At 49.5% G+C, this 26523-nt stretch overlaps 1 protein-coding gene across 5 annotated transcripts in view; it reads left to right on the top strand.

The window, feature by feature from the left end:
• The window catches only part of LOC115129042 (PHD finger protein 14-like), a 187619-nt gene that overhangs the window by 61122 nt on the left and 99974 nt on the right, over positions 1 to 26523 (top strand). For 2 of the 5 annotated variants that reach the window (XM_065017821.1, XM_065017825.1), the window contains exons 13-17: positions 9525 to 9620; positions 14991 to 15097; positions 16738 to 16869; positions 22187 to 22349; positions 22869 to 22931. In XM_065017821.1, the coding sequence (XP_064873893.1) occupies positions 9525 to 9620; positions 14991 to 15097; positions 16738 to 16869; positions 22187 to 22349; positions 22869 to 22931 (561 nt within the window). The remainder of the gene's footprint in view (positions 1 to 9524; positions 9621 to 14990; positions 15098 to 16737; positions 16870 to 22186; positions 22350 to 22868; positions 22932 to 26523) is intronic. The other 3 variants (XM_065017822.1, XM_065017824.1, XM_065017823.1) reach the window with 3 other exon arrangements.

Here is a 26523-nt window from a genome sequence, read left to right as displayed (position 1 = left end):
AACACAGAGAGGGAAAGAGGGAGAAGCGGCCCTGGGAGAGATGGAGAAACACAGAGAGGGAAAGAGGGAGAAGCGGCACTGGGAGAGATGGAGAAACACAGAGAGGAAATAGGGAGAAGCGGCCCTGGGAGAGATGGAGAAACACAGAGAGGGAAAGAGGGAGAAGCGGCCCTGGGAGAGATGGAGAAACACAGAGAGGGAAAGAGGGAGAAGCGGCACTGGGAGAGATGGAGAAACACAAAGAGGGAGAAGCGGCCCTGGGAGAGATGGAGAAACACAGAGAGGGAAAGAGGGAGAAGCGGCCCTGGGAGAGATGGAGAAACACAGAGAGGGAAAGAGGGAGAAGAGGCCCTGGGAGAGATGGAGAAACACAAAGAGGGAGAAGCGGCCCTGGGAGAGATGGAGAAACACAGAGAGGGAAATAGGGAGAAGCGGCCCTGGGAGAGATGGAGAAGCGGCCCTGGGAGAGATGGAGAAACACAGAGAGGGAAAGAGGGAGAAGCGGCCCTGGGAGAGATGGAGAAACACAGAGAGGGAAAGAGGGAGAAGTGGCCCTGGGAGAGATGGAGAAACACAGAGAGGGAAATAGGGAGAAGCGGCCCTGGGAGAGATGGAGAAACACAGAGAGGGAAAGAGGGAGAAGCGGCCCTGGGAGAGATGGAGAAACACAAAGAGGGAGAAGCGGCCCTGGGAGAGATGGAGAAACACAGAGAGGGAAATAGGGAGAAGCGGCCCTGGGAGAGATGGAGAAGCGGCCCTGGGAGAGATGGAGAAACACAGAGAGGGAAAGAGGGAGAAGCGGCCCTGGGAGAGATGGAGAAACAGAGAGGGAAAGAGGGAGAAGCGGCCCTGGGAGAGATGGAGAAACACAGAGAGGGAAAGAGGGAGAAGCGGCCCTGGGAGAGATGGAGAAACACAGAGAGGGAAAGAGGGAGAAGCGGCCCTGGGAGAGATGGAGAAACACAGAGAGGGAAAGAGGGAGAAGCGGCCCTGGGAGAGATGGAGAAACAGAGAGGGAAAGAGGGAGAAGCGGCCCTGGGAGAGATGGAGAAACACAGAGAGGGAAAGAGGGAGAAGCGGCCCTGGGAGAGATGGAGAAACACAGAGAGGGAAAGAGGGAGAAGCGGCCCTGGGAGAGATGGAGAAACAGAGAGGGAAAGAGGGAGAAGCGGCCCTGGGAGAGATGGAGAAACACAGAGAGGGAAAGAGGGAGAAGCGGCCCTGGGAGAGATGGAGAAACACAGAGAGGGAAAGAGGGAGAAGCGGCCCTGGGAGAGATGGAGAAACACAGAGAGGGAAAGAGGGAGAAGTGGCCCTGGGAGAGATGGAGAAACACAGAGAGGGAAAGAGGGAGAAGCGGCCCTGGGAGAGATGGAGAAACACAGAGAGGGAAAGAGGGAGAAGCGGCCCTGGGAGAGATGGAGAAACAGAGAGGGAAAGAGGGAGAAGCGGCCCTGGGAGAGATGGAGAAACACAGAGAGGGAAAGAGGGAGAAGCGGCCCTGGGAGAGATGGAGAAACACAGAGAGGGAAAGAGGGAGAAGCGGCCCTGGGAGAGATGGAGAAACACAGAGAGGGAAAGAGGGAGAAGCGGCCCTGGGAGAGATGGAGAAACACAGAGAGGGAAAGAGGGAGAAGCGGCCCTGGGAGAGATGGAGAAACACAGAGAGGGAAAGAGGGAGAAGCGGCACTGGGAGAGATGGAGAAACACAGAGAGGGAAATAGGGAGAAGCGGCACTGGGAGAGATGGAGAAACACAAAGAGGGAGAAGCGGCCCTGGGAGAGATGGAGAAACACAAAGAGGGAGAAGCGGCCCTGGGAGAGATGGAGAAACACAGAGAGGGAAAGAGGGAGAAGCGGCCCTGGGAGAGATGGAGAAACACAGAGGGAAAGAGAGAGAAGCGGCCCTGGGAGAGATGGAGAAACACAGAGAGGGAAAGAGGGAGAAGCGGCCCTGGGAGAGATGGAGAAACACAGAGAGGGAAATAGGGAGAAGCGGCCCTGGGAGAGATGGAGAAACACAGAGAGGGAAAGAGGGAGAGGCGGCCCTGGGAGAGATGGAGAAGCGGCCCTGGGAGAGATGGAGAAACACAGAGAGGGAAATAGGGAGAAGCGGCCCTGGGAGAGATGGAGAAACACAGAGAGGGAAAGAGGGAGAAGCGGCCCTGGGAGAGATGGAGAAACACAGAGAGGGAGAAGCGGCCCTGGGAGAAATGGAGAAACACAGAGAGGGAAAGAGGGAGAAGCAGCCCTGGGAGAGATGGAGAAACACAGAGAGGGAAATAGGGAGAAGCGGCCCTGGGAGAGATGGAGAAACACAGAGAGGGAAATAGGGAGAAGCGGCCCTGGGAGAGATGGAGAAACACAGAGGGAAAGAGGGAGAAGCGGCCCTGGGAGAGATGGAGAAACACAAAGAGGGAGAAGCGGCCCTGGGAGAGATGGAGAAACACAGAGAGGGAAAGAGGGAGAAGCGGCCCTGGGAGAGATGGAGAAACACAGAGAGGGAAAGAGAGAGAAGCGGCCCTGGGAGAGATGGAGAAACACAGAGAGGGAAAGAGGGAGAAGCGGCCCTGGGAGAGATGGAGAAACACAGAGAGGGAAAGAGGGAGAAGCGGCACTGGGAGAGATGGAGAAACACAGAGGGAAAGAGGGAGAAGAGGCCCTGGGAGAGATGGAGAAACACAGAGAGGGAGAAGCGGCCCTGGGAGAGATGGAGAAACACAGAGAGGGAAATAGGGAGAAGTGGCCCTGGGAGAGATGGAGAAACACAGAGGGAAAGAGGGAGAAGCGGCCCTGGGAGAGATGGAGAAACACAAAGAGGGAGAAGCGGCCCTGGGAGAGATGGAGAAACACAGAGAGGGAAATAGGGAGAAGCGGCCCTGGGAGAGATGGAGAAACACAGAGAGGGAAAGAGGGAGAGGCGGCCCTGGGAGAGATGGAGAAACACAGAGAGGGAAAGAGGGAGAAGCGGCCCTGGGAGAGATGGAGAAACACAGAGAGGGAAATAGGGAGAAGCGGCCCTGGGAGAGATGGAGAAACACAGAGAGGGAAATAGGGAGAAGCGGCCCTGGGAGAGATGGAGAAACACAGAGAGGGAAAGAGGGAGAAGCGGCCCTGGGAGAGATGGAGAAGCGGCCCTGGGAGAGATGGAGAAACACAGAGAGGAAATAGGAGAAGCGGCCCTGGGAGAGATGGAGAAACACAGAGAGGGAAATAGGGAGAAGCGGCCCTGGGAGAGATGGAGAAACACAGAGAGGGAAAGAGGGAGAAGCGGCCCTGGGAGAGATGGAGAAACACAGAGAGGGTGAAAGAGGGAGAAGCGGCCCTGGGAGAGATGGAGAAACACAGAGAGGGAAAGAGGGAGAAGCGGCCCTGGGAGAGATGGAGAAACACAGAGAGGGAAATAGGGAGAAGCGGCTCTGGGAGAGATGGAGAAACACAGAGAGGGAAAGAGGGAGAAGCGGCCCTGGGAGAGATGGAGAAACACAGAGAGGGAGAAGCGGCCCTGGGAGAAATGGAGAAACACAGAGAGGGAAAGAGGGAGAAGCAGCCCTGGGAGAGATGGAGAAACACAGAGAGGGAAATAGGGAGAAGCGGCCCTGGGAGAGATGGAGAAACACAGAGAGGGAAATAAGGAGAAGCGGCCCTGGGAGAGATGGAGAAACACAGAGGGAAAGAGGGAGAAGCGGCCCTGGGAGAGATGGAGAAACACAAAGAGGGAGAAGCGGCCCTGGGAGAGATGGAGAAACACAGAGAGGGAAAGAGGGAGAAGCGGCCCTGGGAGAGATGGAGAAACACAGAGAGGGAAAGAGAGAGAAGCGGCCCTGGGAGAGATGGAGAAACACAGAGAGGGAAAGAGGGAGAAGCGGCCCTGGGAGAGATGGAGAAACACAGAGAGGGAAATAGGGAGAAGCGGCCCTGGGAGAGATGGAGAAACACAGAGAGGGAAAGAGGGAGAGGCGGCCCTGGGAGAGATGGAGAAACACAGAGAGGGAAAGAGGGAGAAGCGGCCCTGGGAGAGATGGAGAAACACAGAGAGGGAAAGAGGGAGAAGCGGCCCTGGGAGAGATGGAGAAACACAGAGAGGGAAAGAGGGAGAAGCGGCCCTGGGAGAGATGGAGAAACACAGAGAGGAAAGAGGGAGAAGCGGCCCTGGGAGAGATTGAGAAACACAGAGAGGTAAAGAGGGAGAAGCGGCCCTGGGAGAGATGGAGAAACGGAGAGAGGGAGAAGCGGCCCTGGGAGAGATGGAGAAACACAGAGAGGGAAAGAGGGAGAAGTGGCCCTGGGAGAGATGGAGAAACACAGAGAGGGAAATAGGGAGAAGCGGCCCTGGGAGAGATGGAGAAACACAGAGAGGGAAAGAGGGAGAAGCGGCCCTGGGAGAGATGGAGAAACACAGAGAGGGAAAGAGGGAGAAGCGGCCCTGGGAGAGATTGAGAAACACAGAGAGGGAAAGAGGGAGAAGCGGCCCTGGGAGAGATGGAGAAACACAGAGAGGGAGAGAGAGAGAGAAGCGGCCCTGGGAGAGATGGAGAAACACAGAGAGGGCAATAGGGAGAAGCGGCCCTGGGAGAGATGGAGAAACACAGAGGGAAAGAGGGAGAAGCGGCCCTGGGAGAGATGGAGAAACACAAAGAGGGAGAAGCGGCCCTGGGAGAGATGGAGAAACACAGAGAGGGAAAGAGGGAGAAGCGGCCCTGGGAGAGATGGAGAAACACAGAGAGGGAAAGAGAGAGAAGCGGCCCTGGGAGAGATGGAGAAACACAGAGAGGGAAAGAGGGAGAAGCGGCCCTGGGAGAGATGGAGAAACACAGAGAGGGAAATAGGGAGAAGCGGCCCTGGGAGAGATGGAGAAACACAGAGAGGGAAAGAGGGAGAGGCGGCCCTGGGAGAGATGGAGAAACACAGAGAGGGAAAGAGGGAGAAGCGGCCCTGGGAGAGATGGAGAAACACAGAGAGGGAAATAGGGAGAAGCGGCCCTGGGAGAGATGGAGAAACACAGAGAGGGAAAGAGGGAGAAGCGGCCCTGGGAGAGATGGAGAAACACAGAGAGGGAAAGAGGGAGAAGCGGCCCTGGGAGAGATGGAGAAACACAGAGAGGGAAAGATGGAGAAGCGGCCCTGGGAGAGATGGAGAAACACAGAGAGGGAAAGAGGGAGAAGCGGCACTGGGAGAGATGGAGAAACACAGAGGGAAAGAGGGAGAAGCGGCACTGGGAGAGATGGAGAAACACAGAGGGAAAGAGGGAGAAGAGTCCCTGGGAGAGATGGAGAAACACAGAGAGGGAAATAGGGAGAAGTGGCCCTGGGAGAGATGGAGAAACACAGAGGGAAAGAGGGAGAAGCGGCCCTGGGAGAGATGGAGAAACACAAAGAGGGAGAAGCGGCCCTGGGAGAGATGGAGAAACACAGAGAGGGAAATAGGGAGAAGCGGCCCTGGGAGAGATGGAGAAACACAAAGAGGGAGAGGCGGCCCTGGGAGAGATGGAGAAACACAGAGAGGGAAAGAGGGAGAAGCGGCCCTGGGAGAGATGGAGAAACACAGAGAGGGAAATAGGGAGAAGCGGCCCTGGGAGAGATGGAGAAACACAGAGAGGGAAAGAGGGAGAAGCGGCCCTGGGAGAGATGGAGAAACACAGAGAGGGAAAGAGGGAGAGATGGAGAAACACAGAGAGGGAAAGAGGGAGAAGCGGCCCTGGGAGAGATGGAGAAACACAGAGAGGGAGAGAGAGAGAAGCGGCCCTGGGAGAGATGGAGAAACACAGAGAGGGAAAGAGGGAGAAGCGGCCCTGGGAGAGATGGAGAAACACAGAGAGGGAAATAGGGAGAAGCGGCCCTGGGAGAGATGGAGAAACACAGAGAGGGAAAGAGGGAGAAGCGGCCCTGGGAGAGATGGAGAAGCGGCCCTGGGAGAGATGGAGAAACACAGAGAGGGAAATAGGGAGAAGCGGCCCTGGGAGAGATGGAGAAACACAGAGAGGGAAATAGGGAGAAGCGGCCCTGGGAGAGATGGAGAAACACAGAGAGGGAAAGAGGGAGAAGCAGCCCTGGGAGAGATGGAGAAACACAGAGAGGGTGAAAGAGGGAGAAGCGGCCCTGGGAGAGATGGAGAAACACAGAGAGGGAAAGAGGGAGAAGCGGCCCTGGGAGAGATGGAGAAACACAGAGAGGGAAATAGGGAGAAGCGGCCCTGGGAGAGATGGAGAAACACAGAGAGGGAAAGAGGGAGAAGCGGCCCTGGGAGAGATGGAGAAACACAGAGAGGGAGAAGCGGCCCTGGGAGAAATGGAGAAACACAGAGAGGGAAAGAGGGAGAAGCAGCCCTGGGAGAGATGGAGAAACACAGAGAGGGAAATAGGGAGAAGCGGCCCTGGGAGAGATGGAGAAACACAGAGAGGGAAAGAGGGAGAAGCGGCCCTGGGAGAGATTGAGAAACACAGAGAGGGAAAGAGGGAGAAGCGGCCCTGGGAGAGATGGAGAAACACAGAGAGGGAGAGAGAGAGAAGCGGCCCTGGGAGAGATGGAGAAACACAGAGAGGGAAAGAGGGAGAAGCGGCCCTGGGAGAGATGGAGAAACACAGAGAGGGAAATAGGGAGAAGCGGCCCTGGGAGAGATGGAGAAACACAGAGAGGGAAAGAGGGAGAAGCGGCCCTGGGAGAGATGGAGAAGCGGCCCTGGGAGAGATGGAGAAACACAGAGAGGGAAATAGGGAGAAGCGGCCCTGGGAGAGATGGAGAAACACAGAGAGGGAAAGAGGGAGAAGCGGCCCTGGGAGAGATGGAGAAACACAAAGAGGGTGAAAGAGGGAGAAGCGGCCCTGGGAGAGATGGAGAAACACAGAGAGGGAAAGAGGGAGAAGCGGCCCTGGGAGAGATGGAGAAACACAGAGAGGGAAATAGGGAGAAGCGGCCCTGGGAGAGATGGAGAAACACAGAGAGGGAAAGAGGGAGAAGCGGCCCTGGGAGAGATGGAGAAACACAGAGAGGGAGAAGCGGCCCTGGGAGAAATGGAGAAACACAGAGAGGGAAAGAGGGAGAAGCAGCCCTGGGAGAGATGGAGAAACACAGAGAGGGAAAGAGGGAGAAGCGGCCCTGGGAGAGATGGAGAAACACAGAGAGAGAAAGAGGGAGAAGCGGCACTGGGAGAGATGGAGAAACACAAAGAGGGAGAAGCGGCCCTGGGAGAGATGGAGAAACACAGAGAGGGAAAGAGGGAGAAGCGACCCTGGGAGAGATGGAGAAACACAGAGAGGGAAAGAGGGAGCAGCGGCCCTGGGAGAGATGGAGAAACACAGAGAGGGAAAGAGGGAGAAGTGGAGAAGGATAATTAAGATTAGAAGTCTAGCTACTGATACAGCTATAAAGTCCCTGACAAGGGGGGGTTTTTGGAGGAGGATGTAGACTCAGTCATCTCTGGGAGATAATGTGAGGTGTTAGTGAACGTTTTCGTTTCACCTCCTCTGGCAGAGCTGATTTAGTAAAGTCCAGAGAGAGGTGGAGAAAGAGGGGGAGGAAGAGAGGGAAGGAGCCAGACAGAGTAATGAAGAAAGAGAGGGGGAGGAAGAGAGAGAAGGAGACAGAGAGTTACAGAGAGTTGGTGAAAGAGGGGGAGGAAGAGAAAGGAGTCAGACAGAATTACAGAAAGATGGAGAGGAAGAGACAGAAGGAGACAGGCAGACAGAGATTTACAGAGAGATAGAGAGGAAGAGACAGGAGACAGACAGAGAGATGGAGGGAGAAGGAGACAGAGAGTTACAGAGAGATGTAGACCGAAGGAGACAGACAGACAGGGAATTACAGAGAGATGGAGGGGGAGGAAGCGAAAGGAGAAAGACAGAATTACAGAGAGTTGGAGAGGAAGAGACAGAAGGAGACAGGCAGACAGAGAATTACAGAGATGGAGGGGGAGGAAGAGACAGAAGGAGACAGACAGAGAGATGGAGAGAAGGAGACAGACAGACAGACAGACAGAGAGATGGAGAGGAAGAGACAGAAGGAGACAGACAGACAGAGATATGGAGAGGAAGAGACAGAAGGAGACAGACAGAGAGATGGAGAGGAAGAGACAGAAGAAGACAGACAGAGAGATGGAGAGGAAGAGACAGAAGGAGACAGACAGAGAGATGGAGAGGAAGAGACAGAAGGAGACAGACAGAGAGATGGGGAGGATGAGACAGACAGAGAGATGGAGAGGAAGAGACAGACAGAGAGATGGAGAGGAAGAGACAGAAGGAGACAGACAGGGAGATGGAGATGAAGAGACAGAAGAAGACAGACAGAGAGATGGAGAGGAAGAGACAGAAGGAGACAGACAGAGAGATGGAGAGGAAGAGACAGAAGGAGACAGACAGAGAGATGGAGAGGAAGAGACAGAAGGAGACAGACAGAGAGATGGGGAGGAAGAGACAGACAGAGAGATGGAGAGGAAGAGACAGACAGAGAGATGGAGAGGAAGAGACAGACAGAGAGATGGAGAGGAAGAGACAGACAGACAGAGAGATGGAGAGGAAGAGACAGACAGAAAGATGGAGAGGAAGAGACAGCCAGAGAGATGGAGAGGAAGAGACAGACAGAGAGATGGAGAGGAAGAGACAGAAGGAGACAGACGGACAGACAGAGATATGGAGAGGAAGAGACAGAAGGAGACAGACAGAGAGATGGAGAGGAAGAGACAGAAGAAGACAGACAGAGAGATGGAGAGGAAGAGACAGAAGGAGACAGACAGAGAGATGGAGAGGAAGAGACAGAAGGAGACAGACAGAGAGATGGGGAGGAAGAGACAGACAGAGAGATGGAGAGGAAGAGACAGACAGAGAGATGGAGAGGAAGAGACAGACAGACAGAGAGATGAAGAGACAGACAGAGAGATGGAGAGGAAGAGACAGACAGACAGAGAGATGGAGAGGAAGAGACAGACAGAGAGATGGAGAGGAAGAGACAGCCAGAGAGATGGAGAGGAAGAGACAGACAGAGAGATGAAGAGGAAGAGACAGAAGGAGACAGACAGAGAGATGGAGAGGAAGAGACAGACAGAGAGATGGAGAGGAAGAGACAGACAGAGAGATGGAGAGGAAGAGACAGAAGGAGACAGACAGAGAGATGGAGAGGAAGAGACAGAAGGAGACAGACAGACAGGGAGATGAAGAGACAGAAGAAGACAGACAGAGAGATGGGGAGGAAGAGACAGACAGAGAGATGGGGAGGAAGAGACAGACAGAGAGATGGAGAGGAAGAGACAGAAGGAGACATACATACAGAGAATTACAGTACTTGAGATTCACATCCAGTTAATAATACTCACCTCCTCTCATCTCTCTGAGGAGCTTCACGTCTTATCTATTGTCTGTCTTCAAATATAGACATGACAGGTGTTTTTACGCGCGTGTGTGTGTGTGTGTGTGTGTCCTTTGATGTTTCTCTTTGTATGAGTATGTAAGGGGGAGTACAAGGGTATGTGTGTGCATCTCTCTCTCACACTCACACATACACACAACATAACCTGTCTGTCTCTCCCTTTCTGTAGCTGTGTGAGTCTCTGGAGGACCTGCAGAATCTCAACAGTGTTCTGAGGAGTGAGGGCCAGGTCATATGGACCATGCTGGGAGGAATCCTAGGACAGGTCTGTTAATATCACACCACTTTCTCCTCCTCCTCCTCCCCTCCTTCCCTCTTCCTCCTGTGTCCACTTTCTCATCCTCCTTTCCTCCTCATCCATTCTCCTCCTCCTATCTTTCTTTTTTAATGTTTATTCGTGAGTTGGCAACCCTCCCACTAAACCAAGCTCCAGCACCGGTCCTTCGTTTGTTGTTTCATCACGCCTACGCAGACCAGAAACGTTGGTTAGAAAGTCAGAGGACTAAACTCCAACCGGACAGGTCTCCCTGCTACATGCCCAGGAGCTGGTGATGATGAGGGATTGAGAGGAATCTAGATTGGCCATAGCAACCCGCCGTAGCAACCCACAAAGTTACCGTGGGGTAATTCTGCAGCCCGTAATGGGCTCCTGTAAAAAACAACATCTTTCATTTACACTAAGTGATTGACCTGTCATTTGCCATAAAGGCAGACCAGACCTGGCTCTGCTTCACTCTAAATGAAGTTAGACACGGTCCACTTGCTTTCTATCACGTTCCCACTTGCCATGGCAACCATATCGCCAAGGTGCGTCGCCACGGGTGATTGGTCGTTTAATGAGTGCGAAATGCGGCTCTACAGAAATTGCTCTGTGAGACCTTTTTACTTTTTTAAGTAACAGAGAATGTTTGGAAATGCCATTAAACAATATTTTATTCAGACATTCTGTCCAAAGCAACAGCCAGTGAAACATTATTCAGACTCAGGTAGTGTGTGGAATGACTGAATCCAAGATGATCGAAATTCAAACGGTGCCCAAGTCAACAATGTTATGTGATAACTGGAACTTAAACATACAGATATAAACAGGGACAGAAGAGATGAAGAGATGAATAACCAGACAGGTTCTGTACTGTGAGAGAGGAGACAGCAGGGTAATGTACTGACACTGAAGAGAATGAATAACCAGACAGGCTCTGTACTGTGAGAGAGGAGACAGCAGGGTAATGTACTGACACTGAAGAGATGAATAACCAGACAGGCTCTGTACTGTGAGAGAGGAGACAGCAGGGTAATGTACTGACACTGAAGAGATGAATAACTAGACAGGCTCTGTACTGTGAGAGAGGAGACAGCAGGGTAATGTACTGACACTGAAGAGATGAATAACCAGACAGGCTCTGTACTGTGAGAGAGGAGACAGCAGGGTAATGTACTGACACTGAAGAGATGAATAACCAGACAGGTTCTGTACTGTGAGAGAGGAGACAGCAGGGTAATGCACTGACACTGAAGAGATGAATAACCAGACAGGCTCTGTGCTGTGAGAGAGGAGACAGCAGGGTAATGTACTGACACTGAAGAGATGAATAACCAGACAGGTTCTGTACTGTGAGAGAGGAGACAGCAGGGTAATGTACTGACACTGAAGAGATGAATAACCAGACAGGCTCTGTGCTGTGAGAGAGGAGACAGCAGGGTAATGTACTGACACTGAAGAGATGAAGAGATGAATAACCAGACAGGTTCTGTACTGTGAGAGAGGAGACAGCAGGGTAATGTACTGACACTGAAGAGATGAATAACTAGACAGGTTCTGTACTGTGAGAGAGGAGACAGCAGGGTAATGTACTGACACTGAAGAGATGAATAACCAGACAGGCTCTGTACTGTGAGAGAGGAGACAGCAGGGTAATGTACTGACACTGAAGAGATGAATAACCAGACTGGTTCTGTACTGTGAGAGAGGAGACAGCAGGGTAATGTACTGACACTGAAGAGATGAATAACTAGACAGGCTCTGTACTGTGAGAGAGGAGACAGCAGGGTAATGTACTGACACTGAAGAGATGAATAACCAGACAGGTTCTGTACTGTGAGAGAGGAGACAGCAGGGTAATGTACTGACACTGAAGAGATGAATAACCAGACAGGTTCTGTACTGTGAGAGAGGAGACAGCAGGGTAATGTACTGACACTGAAGAGATGAATAACCAGACAGGTTCTGTACTGTGAGAGAGGAGACAGCAGGCTAATGTACTGACACTGAAGAGATGAATAACCAGACAGGTTCTGTACTGTGAGAGAGGAGACAGCAGGGTAATGTACTGACACTGAAGAGATGAATAACTAGACAGGCTCTGTACTGTGAGAGAGGAGACAGCAGGGTAATGTACTGACATTGAAGAGATGAATAACCAGACAGGCTCTGTACTGTGAGAGAGGAGACAGCAGGGTAATGTACTGACACTGAAGAGATGAATAACCAGACAGGCTCTGTACTGTGAGAGAGGAGACAGCAGGGTAATGCACTGACACTGAAGAGATGAATAACCAGACAGGTTCTGTACTGTGAGAGAGGAGACAGCAGGGTAATGTACTGACACTGAAGAGATGAATAACTAGACAGGCTCTGTACTGTGAGAGAGGAGACAGCAGGGTAATGTACTGACACTGAAGAGATGAATAACCAGACAGGTTCTGTACTGTGAGAGAGGAGACAGCAGGGTAATGTACTGACACTGAAGAGATGAATAACCAGACAGGCTCTGTGCTGTGAGAGAGGAGACAGCAGGGTAATGTACTGACACTGAAGAGATGAAGAGATGAATAACCAGACAGGTTCTGTACTGTGAGAGAGGAGACAGCAGGGTAATGTACTGACACTGAAGAGATGAATAACTAGACAGGTTCTGTACTGTGAGAGAGGAGACAGCAGGGTAATGTACTGACACTGAAGAGATGAATAACCAGACAGGCTCTGTACTGTGAGAGAGGAGACAGCAGGGTAATGTACTGACACTGAAGAGATGAATAACCAGACAGGTTCTGTACTGTGAGAGAGGAGACAGCAGGGTAATGTACTGACACTGAAGAGATGAATAACCAGACAGGTTCTGTACTGTGAGAGGGGAGACAGCAGGGTAATGTACTGACACTGAAGAGATGAATAACCAGACAGGCTCTGTGCTGTGAGAGAGGAGACAGCAGGGTAATGTACTGACACTGAAGAGATGAATAACCAGACAGGCTCTGTACTGTGAGAGAGAAGACAGCAGGGTAATGTACTGACACTGAAGATATGAAGAGATGAATAACCAGACAGGTTCTGTACTGTGAGAGAGGAGACAGCAGGGTAATGTACTGACACTGAAGAGATGAATAACCAGACAGGTTCTGTACTGTGAGAGAGGAGACAGCAGGGTAATGTACTGACACTGAAGAGATGAATAACCAGACAGGCTCTTACTGTGAGAGAGGAGACAGCAGGGTAATGTACTGACACTGAAGAGATGAATAACCAGACAGGCTCTGTGCTGTGAGAGAGGAGACAGCAGGGTAATGTACTGCCACTGAAGAGATGAATAACCAGACAGGTTCTGTACTGTGAGAGGGGAGACAGCAGGGTAATGTACTGACACTGAAGAGATGAATAACCAGACAGGCTCTGTACTGTGAGAGAGGCGACAGCAGGGTAATGTACTGACACTGAAGAGATGAATAACCAGACAGGCTCTGTACTGTGAGAGAGGAGACAGCAGGGTAATGTACTGACACTGAAGAGATGAAGAGATGAATAACCAGACAGGCTCTGTACTGTGAGAGGGGAGACAGCAGGGTAATGTACTGACACTGAAGAGATGAATAACCAGACAGGCTCTGTGCTGTGAGAGAGGAGACAGCAGGGTAATGTACTGACACTGACGCAGTCTCAGACAGCCTCTCTCACATGACACTATGGAAACGACAAGGTTTGTGTGAGGTGTGTGTGTGTAAGGTGTTTGTGCGAGGTGTGTGTGTATCTGTGCGAGGTTTGCGTGTGTGTGAGGTGTGTGTTGTGCTGTGTTTAGGTGAGAATGAGAACTGAGACGGAGAGGCCTGCAGAGAGCTGGTGTTCTGACAGGATGCTATAGCTGTACACAGACACCCCTCTGGTTACACCCAGTCTCTCTAAGGTTAGGGGGTAGTCCTAGATAAGACAATCATACAGTTGCCGTAGACTGCATATGTAATCAGCCCTTTAGAAATCTACGTAAGCGGCTAACTGAATGCATGATGCTTGATTAAAAGTGTGGCTTGCGATAGGGGTGCGATGGGGGCTGCCTTACAGATAAATGGATGGAGCGATATAGCTAGAGGATGTGAAGAAAGAAAGATTGGAAGGAAAGAACGACTGAACGAACCACGTGAATCTGCAACGACCTCCATACATCCCATAATTAGAAACGTAGAAAGGTTTAAGTGGCTACATCAGTCACGTCCCCGAGTTGCTTTGTCATCTATCTGATCCCTTTTCATTTCCTATTTCCCCTGCTTCCGCCCGTCCCATCCCTTACATTACCAGAAATGACTGCTGTCCGCAGCCCTCATCCCAGACACTGACTCAGTGTTGTCGTTGTGGGGGACGCCTCAGGGAGAGAGAGGTACTCTCTAAAAGTGAAGACATTGTGAAACTTAAAACACCTCGGTCACAGCTTTTTAACCATAGAGATACTTCATAACATTGCCAGGCAGTGTTCCGTTTGGCACAGAGGTAAAGCATCCCATTTGAAATGCTGTGCACGTGTGTGTCGCACACCGAGACTCTTCCTTGAAGGCGTGCCAATCAGCTGACCCTTCCCAGGGTGCCATTTGTGTGTGTGCTGTGTGTGTTTAGGCTGTGTTAGTGTGTGTGTGTGTGTGTGCTCGCCGCTCAGTCCCCCACTGCCTCAGAGCCTGTCTGACTCCCAGTATGAACCAGACAGATGGCCTGAGGCTGTGCTGGTTCTCACTCCCTGTCTCCAATTCTTATTTTAGCAGATACCTTCACACACATACACACACATCTCTTTGATATTAACTCTAACTGACAGGGGACTTCCCTCTATCAGTAGTGGTGGGATTTTTTACTCACTGAGCTATTGCACCAGGAGACTGTGGTCCACAATTAGTAGATAACACACTCCAGACAAACACACACACACCCTGGGGTCCTGTGGCCCTGGCCCCTCTCTCTTAGGTCCCCCTATAGGACCGGTCCCTGGGAGCCGTGGGCGGCGGCATACTGAGCGTGCTCAGATTAGAACAGCCCAAGTGAGAAGCCTTTCTGTTTAGTGGCCCACCAGTTCCCCAGTAGCTCCCTAGCAGATCCGTTTTCTAATTAACCTGCGACAGACAGTAGCCACCATGCAGCCAACGAGATGCTGGGGAGAAATAGACCCACATCCGACATATGTCGTGCTGTCTGTCTGTCTGTCTGTCTACTGACCAACAATAGGTTCCCACTCTCTCTCTCTCTCGCTCTCTCTCCCCCATCCCTCTGTCCCGCTCCCTCCTCTCTGTGGACACCTTTGACCTCTCTGTCCTTCACTGCTTCTCTCTGATGTCTCCACTACTCCTATGAGTTGATTGTGTGACGTGTCTCTCTCCGTGACAGAAACTGAACTCCCCGTCGGTCCTGAAAGCCCCTAAAGAGAGGAAGCCCAGCAAGAAGGAGGGAGGAGCTCCTGGGAAGTCCTCCAGCCTACCAGCTGTCCTCTACAGGTAAACAAACAAACATTCAAACAACAGGCATTACAAACAAGTAAAAGTCTCATATTGAGTGGCTGGGCAATCAGAGAGGTCCCAGTATTCAACCCTGGGGCACTCCAACACTCTACAACCATCACTATTCCTAAGGAGTATGTATTATCATACCTGTTTTCTTTATATGCTCTTTATATCTAGCTTCTCATCTGAGAACTATCCACTTAGAGTTGATTTCGATGTATTTCCTGTATGTACTGTACTAGACAGTTTGGACACAGATACTCACTCAAGGGATTTATTTATTTAGACTATTTTCTACATTGTAGAATAATAGTGAAGACATAAACACATATGGAGTCATGTAATAACCAAAAAAGTGTTAAACAAATCAAATTGAGATTTTGCATTCTTCAAAGTAGCCACCCTTGATGACAGCTTTGCACACTCTTGGCATTCTCTCAAACAGCTTCATGAGGAATGCTTTTCCAACAGTCTTGAAGGAGTTCCCACATATGCTGAGCACTTCTTGGCTGCTTTTCCTTCACTCTGTGGCCCAACTCATCCCAAACCATCTCAATTGGGTTGAGGTCGGATGATTGTGGAGGCCTTCTTGGTCAAATAGCCCTTACACAGCCTGGAGGTGTGTTGGGTCATTGTCCTGTTGAAAAACAAATGATAGTCCCACTAAGCGAAAACCAGATGGTATGGCTTATCACTGCAGAATGCTGTGGTAGCCATGCTGGTTAAGTGTGCCTTGAATTCTAAATAAATCTCAGGCAATGTCACCAGAAAAGCACCATCACACCTTGTCCTCCATACTGTACTTCACGGTGGGAACCACACATGCAGAGATCATCCATTCACCTACTCTACGTCTCAAAAAGACACGGCGTTTGGAACCTAAAATCTCAAATTTTGACTCATCAGACCAAAGGACCGATTTCCACTGGTCTACTGTCCATTGCTCGTGTTTCCTGCCCCAAGAAAGTATCTTCTTCTTATTGATGTCCTTTAGTAGTGGTTTCTTTGCAGCAATTCTACCATGAAGGCCTGATTCATGCAGTCTCTGAACAGTTGATGTTGAGATGTGTCTGTTACTTGAACTCTGTGAAGCATTTATTTGGGCTGCAATCTGAGGTGCAGTTAACTCTAATGAACTTATCTTCTGCAGCAGAGGTAACTCTGGGTCTTCCTTTCCTGTGGCGGTCCTCATGAGAGCCAGTTTCATTATAGAGCTTGATGGTTTTTGCGACTGCACTTTCCAGATTGGCTTACATTCATGTCTTAAGGTAATGATGGACTGTCGTTTCTCTTTGCTTATTTGAGCTGTTCATGCCATAATATGGACTTGGTATTTTACCAAATAGGGCTATCTTCTGTATACCACTCCTACCTTGTCACAACACAACTGATTGACTCAAACACATTAAGAAGGAAAGAAATTCCACAAATTAACTTTTAACAAGGCACACATGTTAATTGAAATGCATTCCAGGTGATTACCTCATGAAGCTGGTTGAGAGAATGCCAAGAGTGTGCAAAACTGTCATCAAGGCAAAGGATGGTTACTTTGAAGAATCTAAAATATATATTTTTTAAATAAATAAAAATTAACACTTTTGACTGGTACTGAATGTGTGTGTGTTCCTATTTAGCTGTGGGATCTGTAAGAAAAACCAGGACCAGCATCTCCTGCTCCTGTGTGACACCTGCAAGCTCTACTACCATCTGGGCTGTCTGGAGCCTCCGCTGACACGCATGCCCAAGAAGACCAAGAACAGCTACTGGTGAGGGAGGGAGAGACTGAGGGAGCTAGATGGGGAAGAAAGAGAGGGACTGGGGGAAGTGGATGGGGAAGAAAGAGAGGGACTGGGGGAAGTGGATGGGGAAGAAAGAGAGGGACTGGGGGAAGTGGATGGGGAAGAAAGAGAGGGACTGGGGAGGTAGATGGGGAAGAAGAAGAGGGGGAGATGGGGAAGAAAGAGAGGGACTGGGGGAAGTGGATGGGGAAGAAAGAGAGGGACTGGGGGAAGTGGATGGGGAAGAAAGAGAGGGACTGGGGGAAGTGGATGGGGAAGAAAGAGAGGGACTGGGGGAAGTGAATGGGGAAGAAAGAGAGGGACTGGGGGAAGTGGATGGGGAAGAAAGAGAGGGACTGGGGGAAGTGGATGGGGAAGAAAGAGAGGGACTGGGGGAAGTGGATGGGGAAGAAAGAGAGGGACTGGGGGAAGTGGATGGGGAAGAAAGAGAGGGACTGGGGGAAGTGGATGGGGAAGAAAGAGAGTGACTGGGGGAAGTTGATGGGGAAGAAAGAGAGGGACTGGGGGAAGTGGATGGGGAAGAAAGAGAGGGACTGGGGGAAGTGGATGGGGAAGAAAGAGAGGGACTGGGGGAAGTGGATGGGGAAGAAGAAGAGAGGGACTGGGGGAAGTGGATGGGGAAGAAAGAGAGGGACTGGGGGAAGTGGATGGGGAAGAAAGAGAGGGACTGGGGAAGTGGATGGGGAAGAAAGAGAGGGACTGGGGGAGGTAGATGGGGAAGAAGAAGAGGGGGAGATGGGGAAGAAAGAGAGGGACTGGGGGAAGTGGATGGGGAAGAAAGAGAGGGACTGGGGGAAGTCGATGGGGAAGAAAGAGAGGGACTGGGGGAGGTAGATGGGGAAGAAGAAGAGGGGGAGATGGGGAAGAAAGAGAGGGACTGGGGGAAGTGGATGGGGAAGAAAGAGAGGGACTGGGGGAAGTGGATGGGGAAGAAAGAGAGGGACTGGGGGAAGTGGATGGGGAAGAAAGAGAGGGACTGGGGGAAGTGGATGGGGAAGAAAGAGAGGGACTGGGGGAAGTGGATGGGGAAGAAAGAGAGGGACTGGGAGAAGTGGATGGGGAAGAAAGAGAGGGACTGGGGGAAGTGGATGGGGAAGAAAGAGAGGGACTGGGGGAAGTGGATGGGGAAGAAAGAGAGTGACTGGGGGAAGTGGATGGGGAAGAAAGAGAGGGACTGGGGGAAGTGGATGGGGAAGAAAGAGAGGGACTGGGGGAAGTGGATGGGGAAGAAAGAGAGGACTGGGGGAAGTGGATGGGGAAGAAGAAGAGAGGGACTGGGGGAAGTGGATGGGGAAGAAAGAGAGGGACTGGGGGAAGTGGATGGGGAAGAAAGAGAGGGACTGGGGGAAGTGGATGGGGAAGAAAGAGAGGGACTGGGGGAAGTGGATGGGGAAGAAAGAGAGGGACTGGGGGAAGTGGGTGGGGAAGAAGAAGAGAGGGACTGGGGGAAGTGGATGGGGAAGAAAGAGAGGGACTGGGGGAAGTGGATGGGGAAGAAAGAGAGGGACTGGGGGAAGTGGATGGGGAAGAAAGAGAGGGACTGGGGGAAGTGGCTGGGGAAGAAGAAGAGAGGGACTGGGGGAAGTGGATGGGGAAGAAAGAGAGGGACTGGGGGAAGTGGATGGGGAAGAAAGAGAGGGACTGGGGGAAGTGGATGGGGAAGAAAGAGAGGGACTGGGGGAGGTAGATGGGGAAGAAGAAGAGGGGGGAGATGGGGAAGAAAGAGAGGGACTGGGGGAAGTGGATGGGGAAGAAAGAGAGGGACTGGGAGAAGTGGGTGGGGAAGAAAGAGAGGGACTGGGGAGGTAGATGGGGAAGAAGAAGAGGGGGAGATGGGGAAGAAAGAGAGGGACTGGGGAAGTGGATGGGGAAGAAAGAGAGGGACTGGGGGAAGTGGATGGGGAAGAAAGAGAGGGACTGGGGGAAGTGGATGGGGAAGAAAGAGAGGGACTGGGGGAAGTGGATGGGGAAGAAAGAGAGGGACTGGGGGAAGTGGATGGGGAAGAAAGAGAGGGACTGGGAGAAGTGGATGGGGAAGAAAGAGAGGGACTGGGGGAAGTGGATGGGGAAGAAAGAGAGGGACTGGGGGAAGTGGATGGGGAAGAAAGAGAGGGACTGGGGGAAGTGGATGGGGAAGAAAGAGAGGGACTGGGGGAAGTGGATGGGGAAGAAAGAGAAGGACTGGGGGAAGTGGATGGGGAAGAAAGAGAGGGACTGGGGGAAGTGGATGGGGAAGAAAGAGAGGGACTGGGGGAAGTGGATGGGGAAGAAAGAGAGGGACTGGGAGAAGTGGATGGGGAAGAAAGAGAGGGACTGGGGGAAGTGGATGGGGAAGAAAGAGAGGGACTGGGGGAAGTGGATGGGGAAGAAAGAGAGGGACTGGGGGAAGTGGATGGGGAAGAAAGAGATGGACTGGGGGAAGTGGATGGGGAAGAAGAAGAGAGGGACTGGGGGAAGTGGATGGGGAAGAAAGAGAGGGACTGGGGGAAGTGGATGGGGAAGAAAGAGAGGGACTGGGGGAAGTGGATGGGGAAGAAAGAGAGGGACTGGGGGAAGTGGATGGGGAAGAAGAAGAGAGGGACTGGGGGAAGTGGATGGGGAAGAAAGAGAGGGACTGGGGGAAGTGGATGGGGAAGAAAGAGAGGGACTGGGGGAAGTGGATGGGGAAGAAAGAGAGGGACTGGGGGAAGTGGATGGGGAAGAAAGAGAGGGACTGGGGGAAGTGGATGGGGAAGAATAAGAGAGGGACTGGGGGAAGTGGATGGGGAAGAAACAGAGGGGGAGGTAGATGGTGAAGAAGAAGAGGGGGGGAGATGGGGAAGAGAGAGAGAGAACATGTGAATGGGTGCTAGAGGACTCGGTGGTACAAGAGTTGCCAAAGTTGGATCAAGTGCTGTCCATAGCACAAACACACAACCCATCGCAATGACATTCTGCACTGTAAATCTGGTATGACATTGTTTTACCATTGTTGTATAAAAACATGTCATTTAAGCAATAAGGCATGAGAACCCGGGGATTATTGTGTGATAATTCCCGATTTAGGGCAGTTCTTAGGACCGAGGTGAAGCCAAGAGCTGTGAACAGCCCTTAGGAGGGAGTTATCGCACAATAATCTCCCGGTTAGAGGGCCCTTATTGCTTTTATAAAACACTTGTCAACATATTTATACAGATATTAATGAAATGTTTTCATTAAAAACATTATTTTAACGAATACATTTGTTTTTGCATTCTGAAGTTGCTACCGAAGCGGGCTGGTCGTTAGATCTTTTCTCATGTTTGACCCAGTCATTAGTTCTAATCATTCTATTCATTTGATGTGGCTACGCTAAACAAATCATTGGCTTGTAGCTAGCTAGCAGAGATTCAATGATGATGACACAAGAACTTCAATAAATAATGATTTAAAAAATATCCAATAGTCCTACGTAGGCAACAACTATCATGGTTGGTGAGTCCCAACTAACCAAGCTAGTTGGTGATGTTAATAGTGACTTCGATGGAAGGACTGTCCGTGGACCTGGCGCTGGTTGGTGACAGCCAGTGCTTGCCTCTTCTTTGGCCAGCTAAAATGGCACTCCAGCACTTTCTGTTCTCCATGTTAGAGGCTGCCAATAACTCTTGAGTGAGCTCTCACATCGATGGCCACTCACAGCCATTATTTCCCATGCCTCCAGGCCCGCATTGGATAACTTTTGCATGCTGTTCATCCGATGATGCTACGCCCAATTTGTAAGTCGCTCTGGATAAGAGCGTCTGCTAAATGACTTAAATGTAAATGTAATGTTAAATGCTAAAGAAATCATTGGCATGTAGCTAGCTAGCAGAGATTCAATGATGATGAGAGACAAGAACTTCAATATATCAAATAGGCCGACACAGGCTGCTCTGCGTTTGTTAATGAATTAATGGAATTCTGTGTGTTTACGGTTTCCATGGTGAATTCTTAGTTTCCCCAACTGTTGCAAACCAATTAGTAGCATGGGAAAATAATGTGTAGACGCTTTCTTCCCCCGAGGGAGATGAAGTTTAGGAATTTCCTGCCTGGGCTGCGGGACAGTGGATTGATGAGATTAACACGTCATGGTATTTTGCGAAGGTTGTCCCACAACTCCCGTATATCAACCAATCAGGATCCAAACAACCCGTTTTATAATAACTTGTAGTAGGAGATGCATTAATGTCCACCATTTATTTATTTATATTTAGTGTGACATTTCAGCTTACTCAGTGGCAGTAGATTTATCAGATAGAGAATGCAGAGATGGTGGAAATGTCCCACTTCACACAGAGCTAGATGTCCTTATCTGGATAGATAGATAGAGGAGCTCTTTTGTGTATCTGTCTCAATAGTTTCAATAGTATTCCATCTCTGTCGCTTAGTGAGATACTTCCACAGTGAGTTATCTCCATAGAGCAGCTAGTCTAATCTTTTTACTTCCGAAGTGAAGGATGATGGGGGATTGTAGTGTGTGTACATGCGTTTGCATATATATATGTGTGTGTGTGTGTGTGTGTGTGTGTGTGTGTGTGTGTGTGCGCGTATGCACGTCTTAGACGTGTGTGTATTGTTTGTTTCTGTGGCACCTCAACCTGCACGTTCCTCATGTCTGTGATTGGGAGTAATTCATTTAACCATGAAAAAGAGAGGGTGGTGGCGTTCTGCTCCAGCGGGCAGAAATTAGAAAGCATTTGGATGGATGAAATTGTGTGGAGCTGAGGCCAAGTCATAGCCTACCTTATTGTCAGGATCTGCACGGCAGGAATCTCACAGAGGCAGAAAGGAAGGTGCAGACAGGGTTTCTCAGTCAGAATCAGAAACACATACAGGATCCACAAGTTCACTTTGTCTAACTTATAATACTGATAGAAACCCATGTCACAGTCTTACGCTTTGCCTGGGTCAGCAGAAACCCCTTTCCTCAAATCCAGTGTCGGACCTCGAGGCTCAGATTTCAGTGCTTTGGGAAACCAGTATTTTTTTGGTAAATTTCAACACAGACATTACAGAACAAAGTCTTAGTGTCAGTGTTTGTTTTTTTTCTCCCCAAAATAATTAGCAGCATATAGGTTCTGTTGTTCAGACATGGATAGTAATCAGAGAGAAAGGCTTCCCAAACCTATTTTCCATGCATAAGATGTTCACAGATAGTAAAATCAATACCCCTGCATAGAGGAGAGAACAGTTTCTGGGCCCTGAAACATCTATTTCTTACTCTCTCTCTCCCTTTCTTTTTATCTCTCCCTCCCTCCTATCTCTCTACCTCCCTCCATCTCCTCAGGCAATGTTCCGAGTGTGACCAGGCCAGTAGCGATGATGCCGACATTGCCATGGAGACCCTGCCCGACGGCACCAAAAGGTCTCGGAGACAGATTAAAGGACCAATCAAATTCATCCCTCAGGAGATGTCCCCAGAGCCCAAGAAACGAGATGTGAGGGGCACGGTGTGTAATAACACACACTTTAAAAATATATATATTATTATTTACAGTGCCTTAAGGAAGTATTCACACCCCTTCACTTTTTACACATTTTGTTGTTACAAAGTGTAATTAAAATAGATTTAATTGTCATTTTTTGTCAACGATCGAGAGAAAATACTCTGTCAAATACTGTTTTATTTTTTATTAATTATTAATGGAAAATAAAACACTAATATAGTTTGATTAGATAAGTATTCAACCCCCTGAGTCAATACATGTTAGAATCATCTTTGGCAGCGATTACAGCTGTGAGTCTTTCTGGGTGTGTCTCTAAGAGCTGTGCAAACCTAGATGGTAGAATATTTTTTTAATTCTTCAAGCTCTGTCAAGTTGGTTGTTGATCATTGCTAGACATTTTCTAGTCTTGCCATATATTTTCAAGCCAATTTAAGTCAAAACTGTAAATAAATAAGCCACTAGGAAACATTCAATGTCGTCTTGGTAAGTAAGTAACAGTGTATATTTGGCCTTGCGTTTTAGGTTATAGTCCTGCTGAATGGTGGATTTGTCTCCCAGTGTCTATTGGAAAGCAGACTGAACCAGGTATTCAATGTCTGCTTTTTTATTAGAGTTTCTTTTTTACCCATGTTCCTTGTGAGGCATGTAAAACCTCCCTGGTCTTTGTCATTGGATCTGTGCTTGAAGTTCACTGCTCGACAGAAGGACCTTACATTTGTATTTGCGCGGTACAGAGATGGGGTAGTCATTAAGTAATCATGTTAAACACTGTTACCCCATGCAACTTATTATGTGATTTGTTAAGCACATTTTTACTCCTGAAGTTCATTAGGCTTGTCATAACAAAGGGTTTGAATATTTATTTACTTAAGACATTTCAGCTTTACTTTTTTTAATGAATTTGTAAAAAATTATAAAAACATAATTCCACTTTGACATTATGGGGTGTTGTGTGTAGATTAGTGACACAAAATCCAAATGTAATCCATTTTAAATTCGGGCTGTAACACAACAAAATGTGGACAAAGTCAAGGGGTGTGAATACTTTCTGAAGGCACTGTATTATTATAAAAAAATATTATTTTGTTTACACAAGCCCGTATAATTGCTAAAAGCATGCTAGTAGATACCCATAGACTTTCAGTCATTGTGCTAATGCTAGTTAGCATTTGTTTGTGAAATGACCTCTAACTTCCTTCATACTGGACACAGAGACATACACATTGTATCCAGAAGGTCATCTGACTCGGGAAGTAGATAAAGGCATTAATCCTGGGTTTTAAATGCCTCCACTTTGCTAGTTTAGGGGTTGATTGGGTTGATATTTCTGGGGTAGCCATCTACTATATAATCCTGATTTGGAGAAACAGACAGTAATCTGTTAACCTATACCTGGGGTTAAATGTACTCCATCATAGGATGTGTATATCAGGCCAGATTAACAGAGCCCAACAGATATACCAGGCCTGACTAACTGAACCCAACAGATTTGTCAGACTAATAGAGCCCAACAGATAGCCCGGGCCAGACTAACAGAGCCAAACAGATAGATAGCCCAGGCCAGACTAACAGAGCCCAACAGATAGCCCGGGCCAGACTAACAGAGCCAAACAGATAGATAGCCCAGGCCAGACTAACAGAGCCCAACAGATAGTCCAGGCCAGACTAACAGAGCCAAACAGATAGATAGCCCAGGCCAAACTAACAGAGCCAAACAGATAGATAGCCCAGGCCAAACTAACAGAGCCAAACAGATAGCCCAGGCCAGACTAACAGAGCCAAACAGATAGATAGGCCAGGCCAGACTAACAGATAGATATACCAGTTCAGACCAACAGAGCCCAACAGATAGCCCAGGCCAGACTAATAGAGCCAACAGATAGCCCAGGCTAGACTAATAGAGCCAACAGATAGCCCAGGCCAGACTAATAGAGCCCAACAGATATAGATCATAACAGGCCAGACTCACAGGCTACTGGCTGGCCATTCAGCACACATAGGTAACGCTGCTCTACTAAACAGGATTGCTAGTGGACATGCCAGTAAACTAGAGCTGGTGGATCCAAACACACACTTCCTCTGGTGTTCATCCCCAAACACCCCCGCTGGCTCATTGTTTCAGGTCCGCCATCAGATTCAAACTGATCCAAATGGACGGAACTATTTCCAATCTACAATCATGTAAGAGGAAGTTGGAATATTAACATAGGGGGGAATCAAACATCTCCTTGTTGTTCCTGACACGAGCGAACGAATGATGGAGCCGGGTTGTATGTTTTTTTTTAAAGGAGGAAGAAAAATCAACAACATATTTAAACAGATTGTGAAAACAATTCCATCTGTTGCCTTTGGCTCCTCTGCCACCACTTGGCAGATGGAGCGCGTATCATTAGAAATGCTAACTGCTAAATGCTAGACCCACAGCTACTTGGCTCCTTCACTTCAGCCCTCCCTCCTTCCACTAGCTCCCTCCCTCTCTTTCTTCCTCGCTCCCTTCTAAGCCACTTCTGCCTGCCTGCGACGGGTGAGCGGGTGGCACCACCTTACAAAGGGCCCAGAGTATGAGTTTATTTAACTGTTTGGTTTCTATAGTGGTTGACTCCATTAAGGTAATCTATGATTGGCCAGGGAAAGATCAACACATCCAATGCGGAGTTCAGTGCAATGCAGACTAAGGTTAAAAATAAATAAGATATAAGGTAAAGTGTGCAAACACACACACACACACACAGCATACCTAATCAAGGTCTCTGTTCAGGTGAGGAAATTAAAACTGGGGGCAGTTTGTACGACTGAGCTAAATCAATCTTTTAATTAAGTACATCATTGCATCTTTAACAGCCATGAATCATGTCACAGCACCATGCAGGATTAGAGAAGTTAACGGAGCAGAGGACCCAGCAGTAACTAGATGTAGTAACTTCATTCTCATCATCATTCTCACTAGACTAATGGCATATGTTCATACAGGATGTTCCTGTGTAATCATGGAGGGGTGTTGCAGCAGGGCCATGTTTAATCACCACCCCATTACACACACTGTCACACAGAAGATTCTAGAAGAAGAAGCAATGACAACCAAGCCTTGAAAATGCAGGATGGTTTTGGTCTGCAATTATTCTTTTTCGAGATAATAATTAGACATCTTGGCAGTAGATTCTACTAGAAGAAGCAAATACCAATCTTCCTTGAAAATTAGTTACAGTTTGGGTCCGGGAACTGATGGTTCTGAGATGTAATCATTCAATGAGTGTTGAAAGTAGTGATGCGTTATGGAGTATAGCTGTCAGGCGGTGTGTAGGATGTCTAACAGATATCCTCCACACTCTGTGACCTTGAGGGCACATGTTGAGTTAGAAGAGGGCACTACCCTGCAGTAGGCAGTGTACTCAGTCAGCAGGTCCTGAACAAGGGCCAGAGGAGGCTGAGCTGCACCACAGAGTGGCAGTGGGCCATCTTACCCCTGTGGCCCCGCACACACATACACACACTCCAACACTTGTCCCCATGCAGGGGCCAGCGGGAGGTCGATTAGCCAGCCCTGATAAATTGAAACAGGGCTTTAGAGCGGTGCCAGCGCTAGGGTGCCCTGCTAAAAGCATTAAAAATGCAAAGCAGGGCCCTTTCAGCAGCTGCCCTCGCATTTGAAGATAAATGCAGCATTGAAGCTCCTCGACTGGAGCGGACGCGGCGAGAGGAAATCAGAAAAAGCTGGCTTAATCCCTGAGTACTTCCAGCAGCAGGGTCCTCAGGCCAGCGTACTTCTGGGCACTCTGCTTTAGACGCGCTAACAGAAAAACTCATTAACCCAGACTCACCGCCACAGCACTCTACACCACCTCCCTCTACACCACCTTCCTCTCTCCATCCTCCCTTCACCACCTCCTCCCACTCCCCTCTATCCCTCCTGCCTTTCTCCATCCCTCTCTGACAGAACATACAGAGAGCGAAAACCTCCAGAAGGAGTAGAAGACGTCTATGGTTGTTTGTTATTTATTTTTGATATACTTTTTTTGTATTAAGGAATAGCAGGGTGTTTTTGGATGTTATCTAAGATGCCGACAGCCAGCCGGCCAACCAGACAGACGCTGGGCTATTCTTTGACTCTTGCCAGGCAGTGAGTGGCCACAGAGAATGAGTGTTCCTCAGGCTTTCTCCTTCCAGGTGTGGAGGGGGT

This window comes from Oncorhynchus nerka, linkage group LG4 (genome assembly GCF_034236695.1).
Source record: "Oncorhynchus nerka isolate Pitt River linkage group LG4, Oner_Uvic_2.0, whole genome shotgun sequence".
Taxonomy (NCBI): domain Eukaryota; kingdom Metazoa; phylum Chordata; class Actinopteri; order Salmoniformes; family Salmonidae; genus Oncorhynchus; species Oncorhynchus nerka.
Note: the sequence above shows the minus strand (reverse complement) of the source record. Positions and strands in the feature narration are given on the sequence as shown.